The sequence below is a fragment of the Phaenicophaeus curvirostris genome, chromosome 8 (genome assembly GCF_032191515.1).
Source record: "Phaenicophaeus curvirostris isolate KB17595 chromosome 8, BPBGC_Pcur_1.0, whole genome shotgun sequence".
Classification (NCBI taxonomy): domain Eukaryota; kingdom Metazoa; phylum Chordata; class Aves; order Cuculiformes; family Cuculidae; genus Phaenicophaeus; species Phaenicophaeus curvirostris.
Window position 1 is genome coordinate 17877810 of NC_091399.1, and position 15063 is coordinate 17892872.

Below are 15063 nucleotides of genomic sequence, written 5' to 3' on the forward strand. Positions count from 1 at the left end.
TTTTGCCGCAGTACCCAGCCCCACAGCACTGGTGCCATAGGGCCAAAACAGATGTTCTTGCCCCAAAATCGCTTAAGTCTTTTAGCCAGTGAGGTTTGCAGCATGTCCAGGGGCAGAATTTAAATCTCAGGAGGATTCTCTGCCTTGGCATCACTGTGTTGATGGGGACTGTCCTGTTGCTGGCGCGGGAGCCAGGACCTATCGTGATGCTGATGGTGGGGAGAGGTGGTGGATTCTTCATCGACCTCCCCACTGATCCAGGAGGAGGAAGGAGAAAGCATGTCTGTTCCCAAAGGGCGCTTTGAATGGTGTAATTTGGAAAGAAGACAGGACAGCCTTATTGCAGTGGGCACGTGCTTGGAAAGCAGCAGAAATAGACAGCAAAGACCCCACTCTCCCCTCCTTACGGGGTTTCAGGTGCCTGCAGTGGCGACTTCTCCATCCCTCCCATCCCTGGACTGCTTTTGGATATTCCACTTGACCTCAACCTCTGACTGTTTCTACCCTAAGACCCAGGAATGTCCCGTTCCCTCTGGAGCCCACGCTACCCAAGAACGCCTGGCCCTGAATGTGGCAGGCAGGGAGAGGAAAGCAAGGTGTGCACTGCTCCTTCCTTCCCCCAAGAATTGTGCCTCTGCCACTTCAAGTTGCTCATCGCTGCAGCCCACCACATCTCCTACCCCCGGCCTCCTCCAGAGCCTCAGCGCTGTGCTCAGGGCGCAGCTCGGTGCGTTGTCCAGGTGAGAAGCAGATTTGTTGTTGTCTTCATGGAGTGGGGTGCCTGCTCCTGGGATGTACCCAGCACGGGCGGCTGCAAGAAGCTGCAGACACCCTGAAATACTTGTCTGATCAAAACCAGCTGGGGTTAACCAATGCAGACTGCTGACCCTCTGCAAGAAGGAAAAGCCTCTCTGCAGCTCTCCCTCCTCACACAGTGCACAAACGCTGCTTTTCTTCTTCCCTTTACTTCTTGCCCTTGGGGAGAGGAGATTGGCTGTGTTCATTAACAGGGCAAGGCTATTAAACTTGATTAAGTTTAGCTGTTTCTTTAAGGAATCTCCATCTAAACTGCACAGCTGGCCGCAGAGACTACTCAGCCTCTGCCTGCTGAGCTCTCCCCATGTCTTATCCAGGGCCAGGATGTAGATACAAGAAAGATTTCCCCAGGAAAATAAACACATGACTGAGAGCTAGAGACGTGGCCTTAGTTGGAGAGTCATTTATTTTCGGTATAAAAAAAAAAAAAAAAAGACATCACAAAAAAATTGTTATTTTTTTTCCTCCCTGTGGCATGGACTGCTTCGGGAAATAAAAGTTGGCACTGAAGTGCAGTCATGGGGAAGGAGAGCTGAGGTGTCTGGAGAGCAGAGTTTCTGTCCCACACGTGGGTGTGGGTGCTGCAGGGCTTCTGCTGCCCAGCTGATGGGTGATGGGTCCTGGTGCTCCTCAGGCTGCTGCTGCTCTTGTGGTTTTGTCCCAAGAAGCAGCTGATTCAGTGCACGGTTTGGCTAAAACAGCAGCCCTCGAGCGAGCCAGCTCCGGTGCTTTATGGGGAGCAGCAGCTCAGGCCATCTGCTAGTTGGATGGACCAGGGCAGGGTTGTATCCTCCTCCCTCCCTGCCTGGCCTGGGGTGGTGGGAAAGATGATTTTGGGGAGCTCCTGAAATTCAGAGCTCTGAACTCCCAAAAGCCCGGATCTGAGATGCGTGCGTGAGATAACGCAGGTATTTTTCTTGACAGCTTTCTGGTTCTTGTAGGAATTGGTTGCTTTCACCTGAAATATTCCTAGCTAATGCTTCTGGAGAAGGAGCTCCTTGCAGAGAGCCGCAAAGCCCAGCAGCTCCACACCAGGTAGGATGTGCCCTGGTGGCGCCGGCTCCTCCTGCTCCCTCGGGTGAGCCTCTGGCCTCCCACTGCCTTCCCCTCTGCTCCGATTTTTTTGGATTCCTTAGGCATCACCACCCTTCCTCGGGGCTGTTGGTGCAGGAGCACCTGTGTGGGCAGCATCCCTGCGCGCTGCAGGAGGCGGCTTTGCCCACCTGCCAAGTGGGGAGGCAGAAGGGCTGGAAAAGCACCTGGATGGGGGAAAGGAGGGATGGAAGAAGGAATAATACAAATGCAGTGCTGGTTTTCCAGCGTCCTGGCTGGACTGGGGGTTTGGGACAGATCAGAACTATTCCTGCATGTTTCTCTCTCGGTTCGGGTGTGGTGAATCCTATATTTTTATAGCATTTATATGTTGCTTCCTGTTCTGGAGGGAGAAGGGAGTCACTTGTTTCAGTGGGAACAAAGCAAGCTGGAAAATAAGGCACAGATGGGGTAGATTCAGAGGGCTGTGAGAGGAGGAGCCCAGCCTCCTGGCTGTTGGCAGCACAGCCCCACGCAGCCAAAAGTCGCTGCCCTGTCCGAGTCAGACAGAACAGGCTGTGCTGGGACTGGGTGGCTTTGCCTCCCGCTGGTGTGAGCGCTGAGAGCCGGGGGAAGGCGGCATCGCCCTCGCTTGCGTCTGGCAGTTCCACCCAGGCTCGCCCATGCGGGTTTGGCTGCTTGTTCTCCGGCTGGCAGCTCCGCTCTGCTCCAGCCACTAAAGAAGTGGAGGAAAGCAGGAGGAAAACATCCAGTGTACAGACGCAGGGCAAAAGCCAGATGTGATGGAGCTGCTGGTCACACACACGTGTCCCTCGCTGGCCAAACAAGCTCGGGGAGCCGGAGCCGGTCAGAGAGCAGGGGCCAGAAGGGACCCCCAGCTCCTCAAGCTGGGCACGCAGCCCTCGGGGGAACAGAGAGGCAAAACCAGAGTGGTGGGAAGAGCTGTGTGGGGGCTCCTTAGCTGCTGTGCCTGGCCGGGCCCTCGCGTGTCCGAGGGAGATGAGGATGGTGAGGGATGAGGGGTCCAGCTGCGCGATTCCTCTCTGGGTAAGGGACGGCTGTAGATGTGAAGTTTATTCCCCTTTGCTCCTACAGCACATCCTACATCTGGCCAGCTTGCCCGCTGTGCAGAAGCCCTCTGCGGGGCATCCACAGCTGCCTGCGGGGCATCCACGGCTGCCTGCGGGGCGTCAGCGTGTGCTTGTGGGTCTGCGTGTTCACAAGGGCTGCGGGGAGAGGGGCTGGCTGAGCGTGCCAGGAAAGCACATCTGCTGCTTCAATACTGCTTCGGTGTGCCTAGCCCCACGAGAGAGGGGCCTTTGGTCCTGCTCTTCTTCAGTAGTCATTCAATAAATAACTCTAATGCCCGTAGCGAAACCTTTACACAGCCTCAGCTTGCGTTTCCGCTCTTACAGTAGCGTGGTGAGCTCTCTAAAGGCAAATCTATATAAAAGAGTCTTTCAAGGAAGATTATTTTTGTAAGTGCTGGTGCAAAAGGGCAGTCTTGCAGCCTGCTCTCCCCTCCCTGCCTCTAGCCTGGGTGGCAATGCAACCTTTTGCTTTGCTGCCTTAAGATGATGTTGTGAGATCTCTAAGGTTGGGCGGAGGGCGTCTATCTTCGGATGCTCTCAGCTGCCTTTGGTTTGGTGGCCAGGGATATGGCACGTCCTTGAGCTGGGGGTAGCTCTGTGCTCAGCTTTCTTTGCGTCTTCAATGCGAGCTGGGTTTGGACCAAGCCCAGACAGTCCAACTGTGCCATCTCCGCAGCAGGACAAGCAAATGAGGCATCCCCATGCTTGCTGTGCGTGCGGGCGTCCGTGGTTTGCAGGGGAGCGTGCAGGCAGCTCAGACTTTGAGTGCACGAGGTCCCGCGTGCCCTTGTCTGTGCCCGAGTGCAGAGGGAGAGCTTCGTGCCTGGTCGCTGCTTGCCAGGCTAGTGCATTGTGCTCGTGGTAGGAGGCACGTATGGCCCAGCGGCAGGTCACTCTCGCGTGCTCAGCGAGACACGTGTCTGTATCCATACCTGTTGTTTGCGGGGGTAACAATTTCATGGTGGGAGAGAAGGGACTCGCATAAACCTGCGCCCGCTGCCTTGCTCTCTGCTGACCCTTCCACACGCTTTGCACAGCCCCTCTTGGAAGTCACAGTAAAGTGGCAGCAGCTTGGGCATCTCCCAACCCTTCACGGTGCTGAAAGGACCGGGGGCATCTCGGAGGGGAGGGCCTGAACGCCCTCCTCTCCGCTAGATGGGCAAGGATGGTCTCTTGTCCAGCAAGAGGAGCTTGGGCTGAGCAGAGATCCACAGGTCCTCTTCCTCCTTCTTCTTCTTCTTTTTCTTCTTGTTCTTCTCGGCGTGCAGCTGCCCGTTGCTGCTGGTGCCGCCTTTCTTTCTGCTTTCGCTCCTCTGCCTGCAGAAGCAGCAGTGGCAGCAGATGAAAATGAACACGAGGAGGACGACGACGGGCAGTCCCATCAGCACGGCCAAACAGACTGTGTTGAAGACACCTTCCTTATGCTTGGTACGGATGAGCTCCAAGATGGAATTAAAGAAAGAGCTGATCTTCTGCTCCATGTTGGCTGCCCGTGCCGCTCCCTCTGTGTGAAGGCCTCTTGGGATACGTTCAGCTCCTGTAAGGAGCTAGTGGGTTCCAGAAGTGTCTTTGGTTGGTGCCTGCAGAGAGAAGAAACCACATGGATCAGGTGCCTGCTCCCTTAAGACATTTTCTCTGAGGAGCTGCCAGCAAAGCCAAAGCCTCAGCAGGGTGTGAGGTGAGCTGCCCAGGAGGAGTACGGGGATGCAGGGGGCCAGACCGTGCTGCTAGCCACGTCCTTTTGTGTGTTCCCATCTGGGAAACACCACCTTCCAGCCTCTCCTGGGGTTGGTACTAGGGATGGGCGAGGAGGTCTTGGGACATTCCTGCTTGGTAGGTTCCCCTGCACTAGACACGTGTAAGGCTCAGCTTGACAGGGCACTGGCACACCTCATTTAAAATACAGATCACCTAAAAAGGTTGGACCAGATGACCTCAGGTCCCTTCCAACTTGGCATTCTTTGACTCCTGCCTTGGCATCTGGTCTGGCACAAATCCTGCCCTTCCCTGGACGTACGTCTCAACCCTTGCTTGGCAGCTGCAGCTTGCAGCCTTGCAGCTTATTCCATAGCAGAGGAGATTTGTCTGCAGGAGGAGCTTTCCTGTCCAGAAGGGACTTGCCTGGTCCAGGCAGGGACCACCCCAGCGAGCGGTACGACTGCCATCTGAGACAGGACTCGACATGGCATGGCCAGCAGGTCCAGGGACGTTATTCTCCCTCTGTAGTCGGCACTGGAGAGACCGCTCCTCGAATCCTGTGTTCAGTGCTGGCCCCTCACCACAAGAAGGATGTTGAGGCTCTGGAGCGAGTCCAGAGAAGAGCAACAAAGCTGGTGAGGGGGCTGGAGAACAGGCCTTATGAGGAGCGGCTGAGAGAGCTGGGGGTGTTTAGCCTGGAGAAGAGGAGGCTGAGGGGAGACCTCATTGCTCTCTACAACTACCTGACAGGAGGTTGTGGAGAGGAGGGAGCTGGCCTCTTCTCCCAAGTGACAGGGGACAGGACGAGAGGGAATGGCCTCAAGCTCCACCAGGGGAGGTTTAGGCTGATCATTAGGAAAAAATTCTTCACGGAAAGGGTCATTGGGCACTGGCAGAGGCTGCCCAGGGAGGGGGTTGAGTCACCTTCCCTGGAGGGGTTTAAGGGACGGGTGGACGAGGTGCTGAGGGACATGGTTTAGTGTTTGATAGGAATGGTTGGACTTGATGATCCCCTGGGTCTTTTCCAACCTGGTGATTCTATGATTCTATGTCATGGATCTCTCCTTACCCCTGATCCACTCTGGGACGAGGTGTCTGCTTTGGAAAGACGGTTTCTCATGGTCTGTGTTCTGGGGTGGTGCTACAGGCAGAGGCGAGGTGTGCCTGGTCCTGCTGTGCTGGCACCTGGGGCACCGCTGGGAGGTTTGGGGTGGGGGCTTTTTTATGGGGATGGGACTTGCAGGCGGTGGTGAGGAACTCACAGCCACCTCTGTGCACCCAGGGCTGCGGCAGCAGGGAATCACGAGGGTTGGCTGGGGACAGAGCCTACACTGTGCCTCACCTGGGAATTGCTCCAAGGGTTGGGTAGGGCTGAGGAGCATTTCTGTGGCCTGACGTAAGGTTTTCCTCTCCCTCGAGGAGGGAGAGGTGCAGCTGAGTGGCAGGGCTCCTGGGGAAACCCTCCTTCGGGGCCAGGGAGCTGCTGCCTCTGCTCACGGCTTTCCTCCTCTCCTGGGGCCAGGCAAATCTCCCGGAGGGGAGGTGGGAGTTGAGTGGGGTAGGGCGCTTTGGGCCATGAGTTTGCAGTTCTGGTTCCACACCATTTGGGTCATGGAATCAGGGTCTGTGTAGGTGAAGAACTAGTAGGAGCAATATCGGGCTCTAATGCTGTGTTTCAGACTCACTGAGCATTTTACATCTTTGTCTTTGCCAGACTTTGGGATTCAAGCCCCACAGCATCTTGAGGGAATGCCAGAATCCCTGTGTGCACCGGACGGGAAACTGAGGCACAACAAAAGGCAAGCCAACGCTTCCATGGGACAAAGACTTAAGAGGCACAGCCTGAACCCCAAAAGTATCCCACAGCGGTTGCTCCAGTTCATAGAATCATAGAATAACCAGGTTGGAAGAGACCCACCGGATCATCGAGTCCAACCATTCCTATCAAACACTAAACCATGTCCCTTAGCACCTCGTCCACCCGTGCCTTAAACACCTCCAGGGAAGGTGACTCAACCACCTCCCAGGGCAGCCTGTTCCAGTGCCCAATGACCCTTTCTGTGAAGAAATTCATCCCCTGTGACCACCAACTTGTTTGCTCCCCTTCTGGCAGCTCCCACAGAGCTCTGGGGAGGAAGGGGACTCAGGTTGGGTTTGGTTAAAGCATCCTTGTCTATAGTGCTACCGTCCCTTGCTTTGAGTCACATTTATTGCTATCATGGCACCCACTATGGGATGCTCTCTTGTACCGAGCGTTTTGGGAGCTGGGCTCCTGTACCGAGCGAAGGGATGCTCTGGCACCACTATGCATCCTCCTGCCTTGCTTTGCAATGACACCCCAACTCCTAACGAACAGCAAAGCTGCCTGCCTTGCCTGAAAAAGAAACTGTGAGTCTCACCCAACCCTGACTGCAGCCCTTGTGCTGCTGCAGGAGCCCCAGAGAGGAAGCTGGGCTGCCCTGCCAGGTGAGGAGCTGGTGGCTGCCGAGGGAAATCCTGCCTTCAGAAGCGCTGCTGTAGGACCTACAAAGCTTTACGGGGTCTCGTTTCACCAGCTGCCCCTCTCTGCTGGCTTCCGTACCTGACTGCCAGGACCATAAGAGCCAAACCTTCCCTGGAGGTGTTAAGGGACAGGTGGACGAGGTGCTGAAGGACATGGTTTAGTGTTTGATAGGAATGGTTGGACTCAATGATTTGGTGGGTCTCTTCCAACCTGGTGATTCTATGATTCTATGAAACCCTTCAGTGTAGATTCTGAGGTCTCAGTCTGCGACTTCAAAGAGCTCGGATCCTATGTAAAGAGAAGAGTTCAACCTCCCTGCCCCTGGTGGAAACAGACTGACTGCTGTGAATTTATTGTTTCAATCTGCACGAGAGCATGGCTGAGCTGGCCACAATTAGCTGGTGGTTTCTCCTTTGAGCATAGGCATTGCTCGATTTTTGTTCAGTCTGCTGCATCTTCCAATTTCTGCTGACTAGAAGCAAAATTTAAATACATATGAATATATGGTGGGTTTTTTTGGGAGGTAGAGAAGCAGGATGGTGGAAATGCCAGGCATGAACCCAGGGAGGAGAAACGGTGCTGCAAGAGGTGGAAGAACCTTTTCCACCCCACTTCTGCCACTGAGCAGCTTCCCAGCCTTGGGAAACCGCCTGCTCCGACATCCCCATCAGAGAAATCATGGGCTGCCACAGAGGGCTTGGAGACTGGAATCCCATCCATCCCGTTCCTGTCCTCTGCTGGAGCCAGCGGTGAGCACTGCGGCTCTGCTTTTGCTCCAGGGGGAGATAAGCAAGGGCTCCCCATGCCCCATCTCCGCAGGCATCGCAAGCAAAGGGCACAGGGGAGCAGCAAGAGCTGCCACTTCAAACTGTTCCCTGCCCTAACCTTCATCCTCACCAAGGCCTTTTTTTAAGACAGCTGTAGTAAAGGTTAAACTGCAGCACAAATAAGCAGGGCGTCTTTTCCTTGGCCTGAATCATCTGCGTGGAGCAGGTTTGCCATTTATCCATAAATAACCTGACAGCTCATTATCCAGGCAGGAACAGTGGACGCCTATGATACACTTCACTCCAAAAAAGAAGTAAAAAGTCCAGCCCCAAAACAACAACCAGCTTAATTTCAGACAAAACAGGATGTACAATTTTATTCCTGTGCTGAGCTGCTTTATATTTATTGCCTCTAAACTTCTCGGGAGGGGAGGAGGGCTGGAACTTCCTTTTAAACTTGTAATTAATTGTTTGTGGAGGAAAAAAAAAAAAAGAGAAAGCAAAAAACGGAGCCCTTTGAAATGTTTCCACTTTAAGCAGGAGCTGAGTGCGCTGCAGAGGCTCTCGCTGCTCGTTCCTGCGGAGGGACCTCCTCGGGGCTGCTGTGGCCACCAGGCTAAGGGTGATTTCTGGCTGGGCTGTTTCACAGAATCATAGAATCACCAGGTTGGAAGAGACCCACCGGGTCATCGAGTCCAACCATTCCTATCAAACACTAAACCATGTCCCTTAGCACCTCGTCCACCTGTGCCTTAAACACCTCCAGGGAAGGTGAATCAACCACCTCCCTGGGCAGCCTCTGCCAGTGCCCAATGACCCTTTCTGTGAAGAATTTCTTCCTAATGTTCAGCGTGAACCTCCCCTGGCGGAGCTTGAGGCCATTCCCTCTCGTCCTGTCCCCTGTCCCTTGGGAGAAGAGCCCAGCTCCCTCCTCTCTACAACCTCCTTTCAGGGAGTTGGAGAGAGCAATGAGGTCTCCCCTCAGCCTCCTCTTCTCCAGGCTAAACCCCCCCAGCTCTCTCAGCCGTTCCCTGAACCCAGCTGGGGATGGGCAAGCCCAGGGCGGCAGGGATGCAGCTGAGCATCCCTCGCAAGGTGAGGACAGAGGTACCTGCCACCGGCCCGGGCGAGCGGTACCGAAATCCTGGGGCCACCTTTCAGCCTGGCTCTGCAGCTGGTTTTTAAATGCCTTTTTCTTTTTGGAGCGTGCATTGCCTTTTGTTTTGCAGATGAAGGGATGTCTGTGCGCTAAATAAAGGGGTTCTTCAGTTTAATATAAAAAAAGGGGGGGGGGAGGGGAAAACAGAAAAACTGGTGCCTTTTCAGCCGGCTACGACAAGGGCAGAGGGGTTACCCAAGGCCACCCATCACCAGCTGAAAGCCTGCATGCGCGGCAAGGAGCTGCATTTAGGATGAATCCACACTGCTGCTCAGTTTGATGCGACAGCAACGTCTCCCCTTAGAGAGGGGATGAACGGAGAGAGCTACATCCATGCTGTGGTCCTTGACGGGTGTGAAGCACACGCCTGTGGAGCTGGGACGTTGTCTCAGGTTTTGGGTCAAGATACAGGACCAAAAAAACAGGTCCAGGGAGGCACTGGGAGACCAGGCAGCATCCTGCTAAATGAGCTCTTTGTTTTTAGGGGAAAGCTGACACAGTAACTTGCTCGGGAAATCCTGTGGACAGGGATGGACGGTGGGTTTGCATGGTTTGGGTAAGTTTTAGTTGAAGTTGGGCGTCCAACATGAGGTTCTTTAATCCACGTTGGCTCTGATGGAGCTGTTTTTTTCAAGGGTGGGGAGCATCTGCCACTCCTCCGGAGTTCCAGGCAGCCATGGGTAGAAAATGAGCTCTTTTTGAGGGCCAGCTTGGGATGGCACCACAAACCATCAGCGTGCACGGCTTGCCTGGCTGAGCTGGGAGGGTAAAGGCTGCCAGCCTGAGCATGGGGAAATCAAAACAGAGGGGTTGCCTTGGCAATGCTGGCTTGCCCACATCCTGCGCGCTGCAGAGCAACCGCAGCGACTGGGGTTGGAGATAGAGTTCGTAGAAAAGTTGCAGTTCACTGGAAATGAGGGGCAAAGGGCTGCACACTGTATGCAGGGTCATCGTGGCAGAAAAGAGAGCTGGAGATGTTTTAGGACCTGATTTTGCAACCCTCAGCAGGCTCTCGCGCCTGTGTGAAGTTCCCTCCAGCCTAACAAAGCTCAGCCCGCTCCTCTCGGCTGCTCTGAGGAGCTCGATGCCCACACTGAGAGCAGGGGCAGCTCCAGAGGGCAACCAGCCTACAGCCCACGACCCGTGGCGCTTGGCCCCTGGTATTCCTGGGTTATTTAAACTGCTCAGTGTCTGCTGCAGCTCGGGACGTGCAGAGGCGAGATGAAAGCATCTGACCTGCAGCTACCCCCCATTTCCTTAAAGCAGATGAGACCTCATTTCTGGCGAGACCTCACTTTATGCAGTTGATGCTAAGCGGTGCAAACCACAAACTTGGCCGTTTCCTTCTGTTACTATCTTGATAGCAGCTTTGTAGCTTCCTACCCCCTTTCCACGGGCAGAGATGGCTGTGGTCAGGCTAGGAGAGGCTGCCTTCTCTCGCAGAGCCTGCAAGCTCTCTGATGCAACAAGCACGGACACAGCTACGTGCTCACACACAAGTGACATCTATTTTCCCATCTGCACCTGCAGACTGAAAGGAAAACTGGATGAAACCTGACACTGAGAGCAAGCAGTTTCTTCTGCCGGGATTGCAAGCTGCTGTTTCGGAAATGGTGAATAATGAGAGTTTTGCTGCTGGTCTCACAGAACTTAGCGCAGCCTCCAGAGACCTTCCTCAAACGTTAAAAAACAAACACCGAGAGCCACCACCAAGCAAACAAAACCAACTAAAGCTTCATCCTACTCCCACTGCTGTCAAACCTTCCAGCCAGAAGCCATGCAGAGAAGCTTTCATACCCTAAAGGGAGCGATTTGGAAAACTACCGATATGAATGTTGGATAACAGGGTTAAAGTGAAACTATTTTGCAAGCTGGTGCCTGGAGCCCGCTTCGCCGTCGCCATCTGCACACACGCGCGGCTGCCATCTACGCCAGGATCAGTGCAGCTCCTGGCCAAGCAGACCAGATTTGCTTTGAGGAAAGTTTGGCTGTCGTCCCCACCGTCACCCTGCGCTCCAGGGCAGCCCCCAGCCCACCCGGGACCCTCCCCAGGGTCACCACACACAGGTTTGGATGCAGGAGGTTGCAGTTCCACCTGGGCCAGCCCTGCAGCTTGCCAGGGGAGACGGGACAGCTGGCAGAGCCTTCCCTCTAGCATTCCTGACCCAAAATCCCTGCTGCGGGGCAGGCCACCTTCTGACAAGTGTCCCCTGAGAGATGCCATCACTCAAGCGCCACCATCCCCACCCAGCTCTGCCAGCAGCTGCCTAGGTAGCTGTGGCGAAAGGTCCTCTCGGGACACCCCTCCTCGCTTGGACCTCCCCAGGGTTCTCCTCCGTGGAATCCCCTGCCCTGCGACCCTCTCCTGCGGATCCTCTCTGGGTCCCCCTCCCTGGACCCCCTTTCTTTGGGACACCACCCTGAGCACCCCTCGCCCCGAGGAGTCCCCTCTTTGGGATCCCCAAGCCCGGAAACCCTCACCGGTGACCCCCTTCCATGGAACCCCTCCCCGGGACCCCCTCCCTGGGGAGCCCCAAACTTGAGACCCCAGGACCTCCCCTCACCCAGGGACACCAGCCTCCAGGACCCCCCCTCTGGAGTGACCCCTATCTCCAAGATCCCTGACCTGGGGACACCCTCTATGGGACCCTTTCCCCCCCCATCCCTGGGGATTCGCTTCTCTGGGATCTCTCATATGAGTTCCCCTTCCTCGGACCCCCCTCTCCCCATCCAGGGACCCCCCTGTCCCCACCTGAGACCCCTCTCTTGGGGATCCTCCACTTGGGACTCCCCTCTCCCCATTCAGGGACCCCCCCTTTAGGGATCTGCCACGCGGGACCCCGCTCTCCCGATTCAGGGAACCCTCTCTTGGGGACGCCCCTTTCTCCATCCAAGAGAAATCCCCCCTTAGGGATTCCCCACTCAGGACCCCCCTCCCCATCTGGGACCCCTCTCTTGGCGATCCCCCACTCAGGACCCCCCTCTCCCCATCCAAGGATTCCCCCTCCACTTAGGGATCCCCCACTCAGGACCTCCCTCTCCCCATCCAGGGACCCCTCTCTTGGGGATCCTCCACTCGGGACCCCCCTTTAGGGATCCCCCACTCAGAACCCCCTTCTCCCCACCCAGGGACCCCCTCTTAGGGATTCTCCACTCGGGACCCCCCGATCCCCATCCAGGGACCCTTCCTTTAGGGATCCCTCGCTCGGGACCCCCCTTTCTCCATCCAAGGACACCCCCCCCCCCAACCTTAGGGATCCCCGACTCGGGACCCCCTCTCCCCATCCAGGGACCCCTCTCTTGGGGATCCCCGAATCGGGATCCCCCTGTCCCCACCTGGGACCCCCCCTTAGTGATCCCCCACTCGAGACCCTCCCTCCCCATCCAGGGACCCCTCCTTAGTGACCCCCACTCAGGACCCCTCCCTCCCCATCCAGGGACCCCTCCTTAGTGATCCCCCACTCGAGACCCTCCCTCCCCATCCAGGGACCCCTCCTTAGTGATCCCCCACTCGGGACCCCCTCTCCCCATCCAGGGACCCCTCCTTAGTGATCCCCCACTCAAGACCCTCCCTTAGTGATCCCACACTCGGGACCCCCCCTCCCCATCCAGGGACCCCTCCTTAGTGATCCCCCACTCGGGACCCCCCCTCCCCATCCAGGGACCCCTCCTTAGTGATCCCCCACCCGGGACTCCCCCTTAGTGATCCCCCACTCGAGACCCTCCCTCCCCATCCAGGGACCCCTCCTTAGTGACCCCCACTCAGGACCCCTCCCTCCCCATCCAGGACCCCCCCTTAGTGATCCCCCATTTGGGACCCCCCCTCCCCATCCAGGGACCCCTCCTTAGTGATCCCCCACTCAAGACCCTCCCTTAGTGATCCCCCACTCGGGACCCCCCCTCCCCATCTGGGACCCCTCCCTCCCCATCCAGGGACCTCTCTCTTGGGGATCCCCGAATCGGGACTCCCCCTCCATCCAGGGACCCCTCCTTAGTGATCCCCCACTCGGGACCCCCCCCTCCCCATCCAGGGACCCCTCCTTTAGTGATCCCCCACTCGGGACCCCTCCCTCCCCATCCAGGGCCCCCTCCTTAGTGATCCCCCACTCGGGACCCCCCCTCCCCATCCAGGACCCCTCCTTAGTGATCCCCCACCCGGGACCCCCCCCTCCCCATCCAGGGACCCCCCCTTAGTGATTCCCTACTCGAGACCCCCCCCTCCCCATCCAGGGACCCCCCCTTAGTGATCCCCCACTCGGGATCCCCCTCTCCCCATCCAGGGACCCCTCTCTTAGGGATGCTCCACTCGGGACCCCCCGATCCCCATCCAGGGACCCTTCCTTTAGGGATCCCTCGCTTGGGACCCCCCTTTCTCCATCCAAGGACACCCCCCTCAACCCTCTCCCCATCCAGGGACCCCTCTCTTGGGACTCTCCCCCTGTAGGCCCCCCTCTCCCCACCTGGGACCCCCCCCCCCCGGATCCCCCCCCTCCATCCTCACCTCCTCGTCCCGCTCTCCCTCCCTCCCGGCCCGAGGCTCCCGAGGCGAAGAGCCGCCTCCTGCCTCCGCCCCCAGCCCTGCCCCACCTGGGGCTGCCCCCACCCCGAAACCCGGGGCCGGGGCGGGGACAAAGCGGGGTCCCCACCGCCCCCCCCGGGGCCGCCAGAGCCGGGCTTGTTTAGTCTAGGACAGGCCCGAGGCGGGGCGGGGGGGGACAAACCAGCCCTCGAACTGCAGGGAAAAGGCACAGAACTAAGTGTTTTCCCTCACCGGGCTCCAGCATGGCGGAGGTTTCACCCTCCACCACCCCCAAAAAGGGGTTTTGAGGGGTTGCAGTGGGGCTTGCGGGGGCAGAGATGCTGCTGCTGGTGCTGGGAGACCTGCCCCCCCAAAAAACTGAAGCCAGGGCTGACATCCCGCACCCCAACAGCATCTCCCTGCCTGGTGTCCTGGGAAAGGGGACGCTGCAGCGGGACAAGGGGCAGCAGCCCAGGTTTCACCCACAGCGCCTGGCGCCCACGCCGATAAGAAGCGATGTTTCATGGACTCATAGAGTCCCCAGGTTGGAAGAGACCCACTGGATCATCGAGTCCAACCATTCCTATCAAACACTAACCCATGTCCCTCAGCACCTCGTCCATCCGTCCCTTAAACCCCTCCAGGGAAGGGGACTCAACCCCCTCCCTGGGCAGCCTCGGTCAGTGCCCAATGACCCTTTCTGTGAAGAATTTTTTCCTAATGTCCAGCCTAAACCTCCCCTGGCGGAGCTTGAGGCCATTCCCTCTCGTCCTGTCCCCTGTTACTTGGGAGAAGAGCCCAGCTCCCTCCTCTCCACAACCTCCTTTCAGGTAGTTGCAGAGAGCAATGAGGTCTCCCCTCAGCCTCCTCTTCTCCAGGCTCAACCCCCCCAGAAGGAAGGCCCTCCTGCCTCTGCAGGGTTTGGTGTTTTCCAGTTTGGATTTCAGTTTGGTTTGGACCCCCCCCCCAGTTTTCACTTGCTGCTCTCTGTCCGAGGGAGGGACATCCAGGGCTCACCAGATCCCGACTGTTTCCCCATCCAGCGCCGAGCAATCTCCGCACAGCGTTGTGATGTTGACAGCCGGGCAAGCTGTAACTAGAAAAATGATTTGCCTTATTTTTTTTTTTCCTGGCCAGCTCAAATCTTTTCACCTTGCAAAACCCCCTGTGCTTGTCCTCCTCGCGCTGCTTTGTGCTCCAGCACTGGCACCTTTGCCTTTCTGCTTTGCCCTTGGTGCCAACGTGTCCGGCGGGGGTAGCCGGGGCTGCCCGACCCGGGGAGGCTGCTGGAGAACAGCCCCACGCGCCCAGTGCCGTGTCCCAGCACCACTGGGAGCAAAGCTGTGGTGGGAAAACGAGGAAAGAGAGGAGGGGTGGAGGGATGGAGATGAGCTGCCTGCCAGCCCCAGCTGCCTTTGTTGCCCTCCTTTCTGCCACCTTCATCCTAGCACTGGGGC

General features: G+C 57.2%; 1 protein-coding gene across 2 annotated transcripts; it reads right to left on the minus strand.

Annotated features, from left to right (window-relative positions):
• Nucleotides 1-1203: 1203 nt before the first annotated feature.
• On the minus strand, nt 1204-14731 carry KIAA0040 (KIAA0040 ortholog). Of its 2 annotated transcripts, none has more exons than XM_069862612.1 (2): nt 14624-14731; nt 1204-4540 (listed from the first exon to the last, which is right to left on the minus strand). In XM_069862612.1, the coding sequence occupies exon 2, from the start codon at nt 4439-4441 to the stop codon at nt 4112-4114; it is 330 nt and encodes a 109-aa protein (XP_069718713.1). In that variant the 5' UTR covers nt 4442-4540; nt 14624-14731; the 3' UTR covers nt 1204-4111. The 2 variants fall into 2 exon arrangements, with proteins under 2 accessions (XP_069718713.1, XP_069718712.1); XM_069862611.1 differs by lacking the exon at nt 14624-14731 and adding an exon at nt 13589-13625.
• Nucleotides 14732-15063: the final 332 nt, after the last annotated feature.

What these genes read in the sequence shown, in the direction of transcription:
- KIAA0040 (XM_069862612.1), bottom strand. Translation starts at nt 4,441, where the DNA reads ATGGAGCAGAAGATCAGCTCTTTCTTTAATTCCATCTTGGAGCTCATC.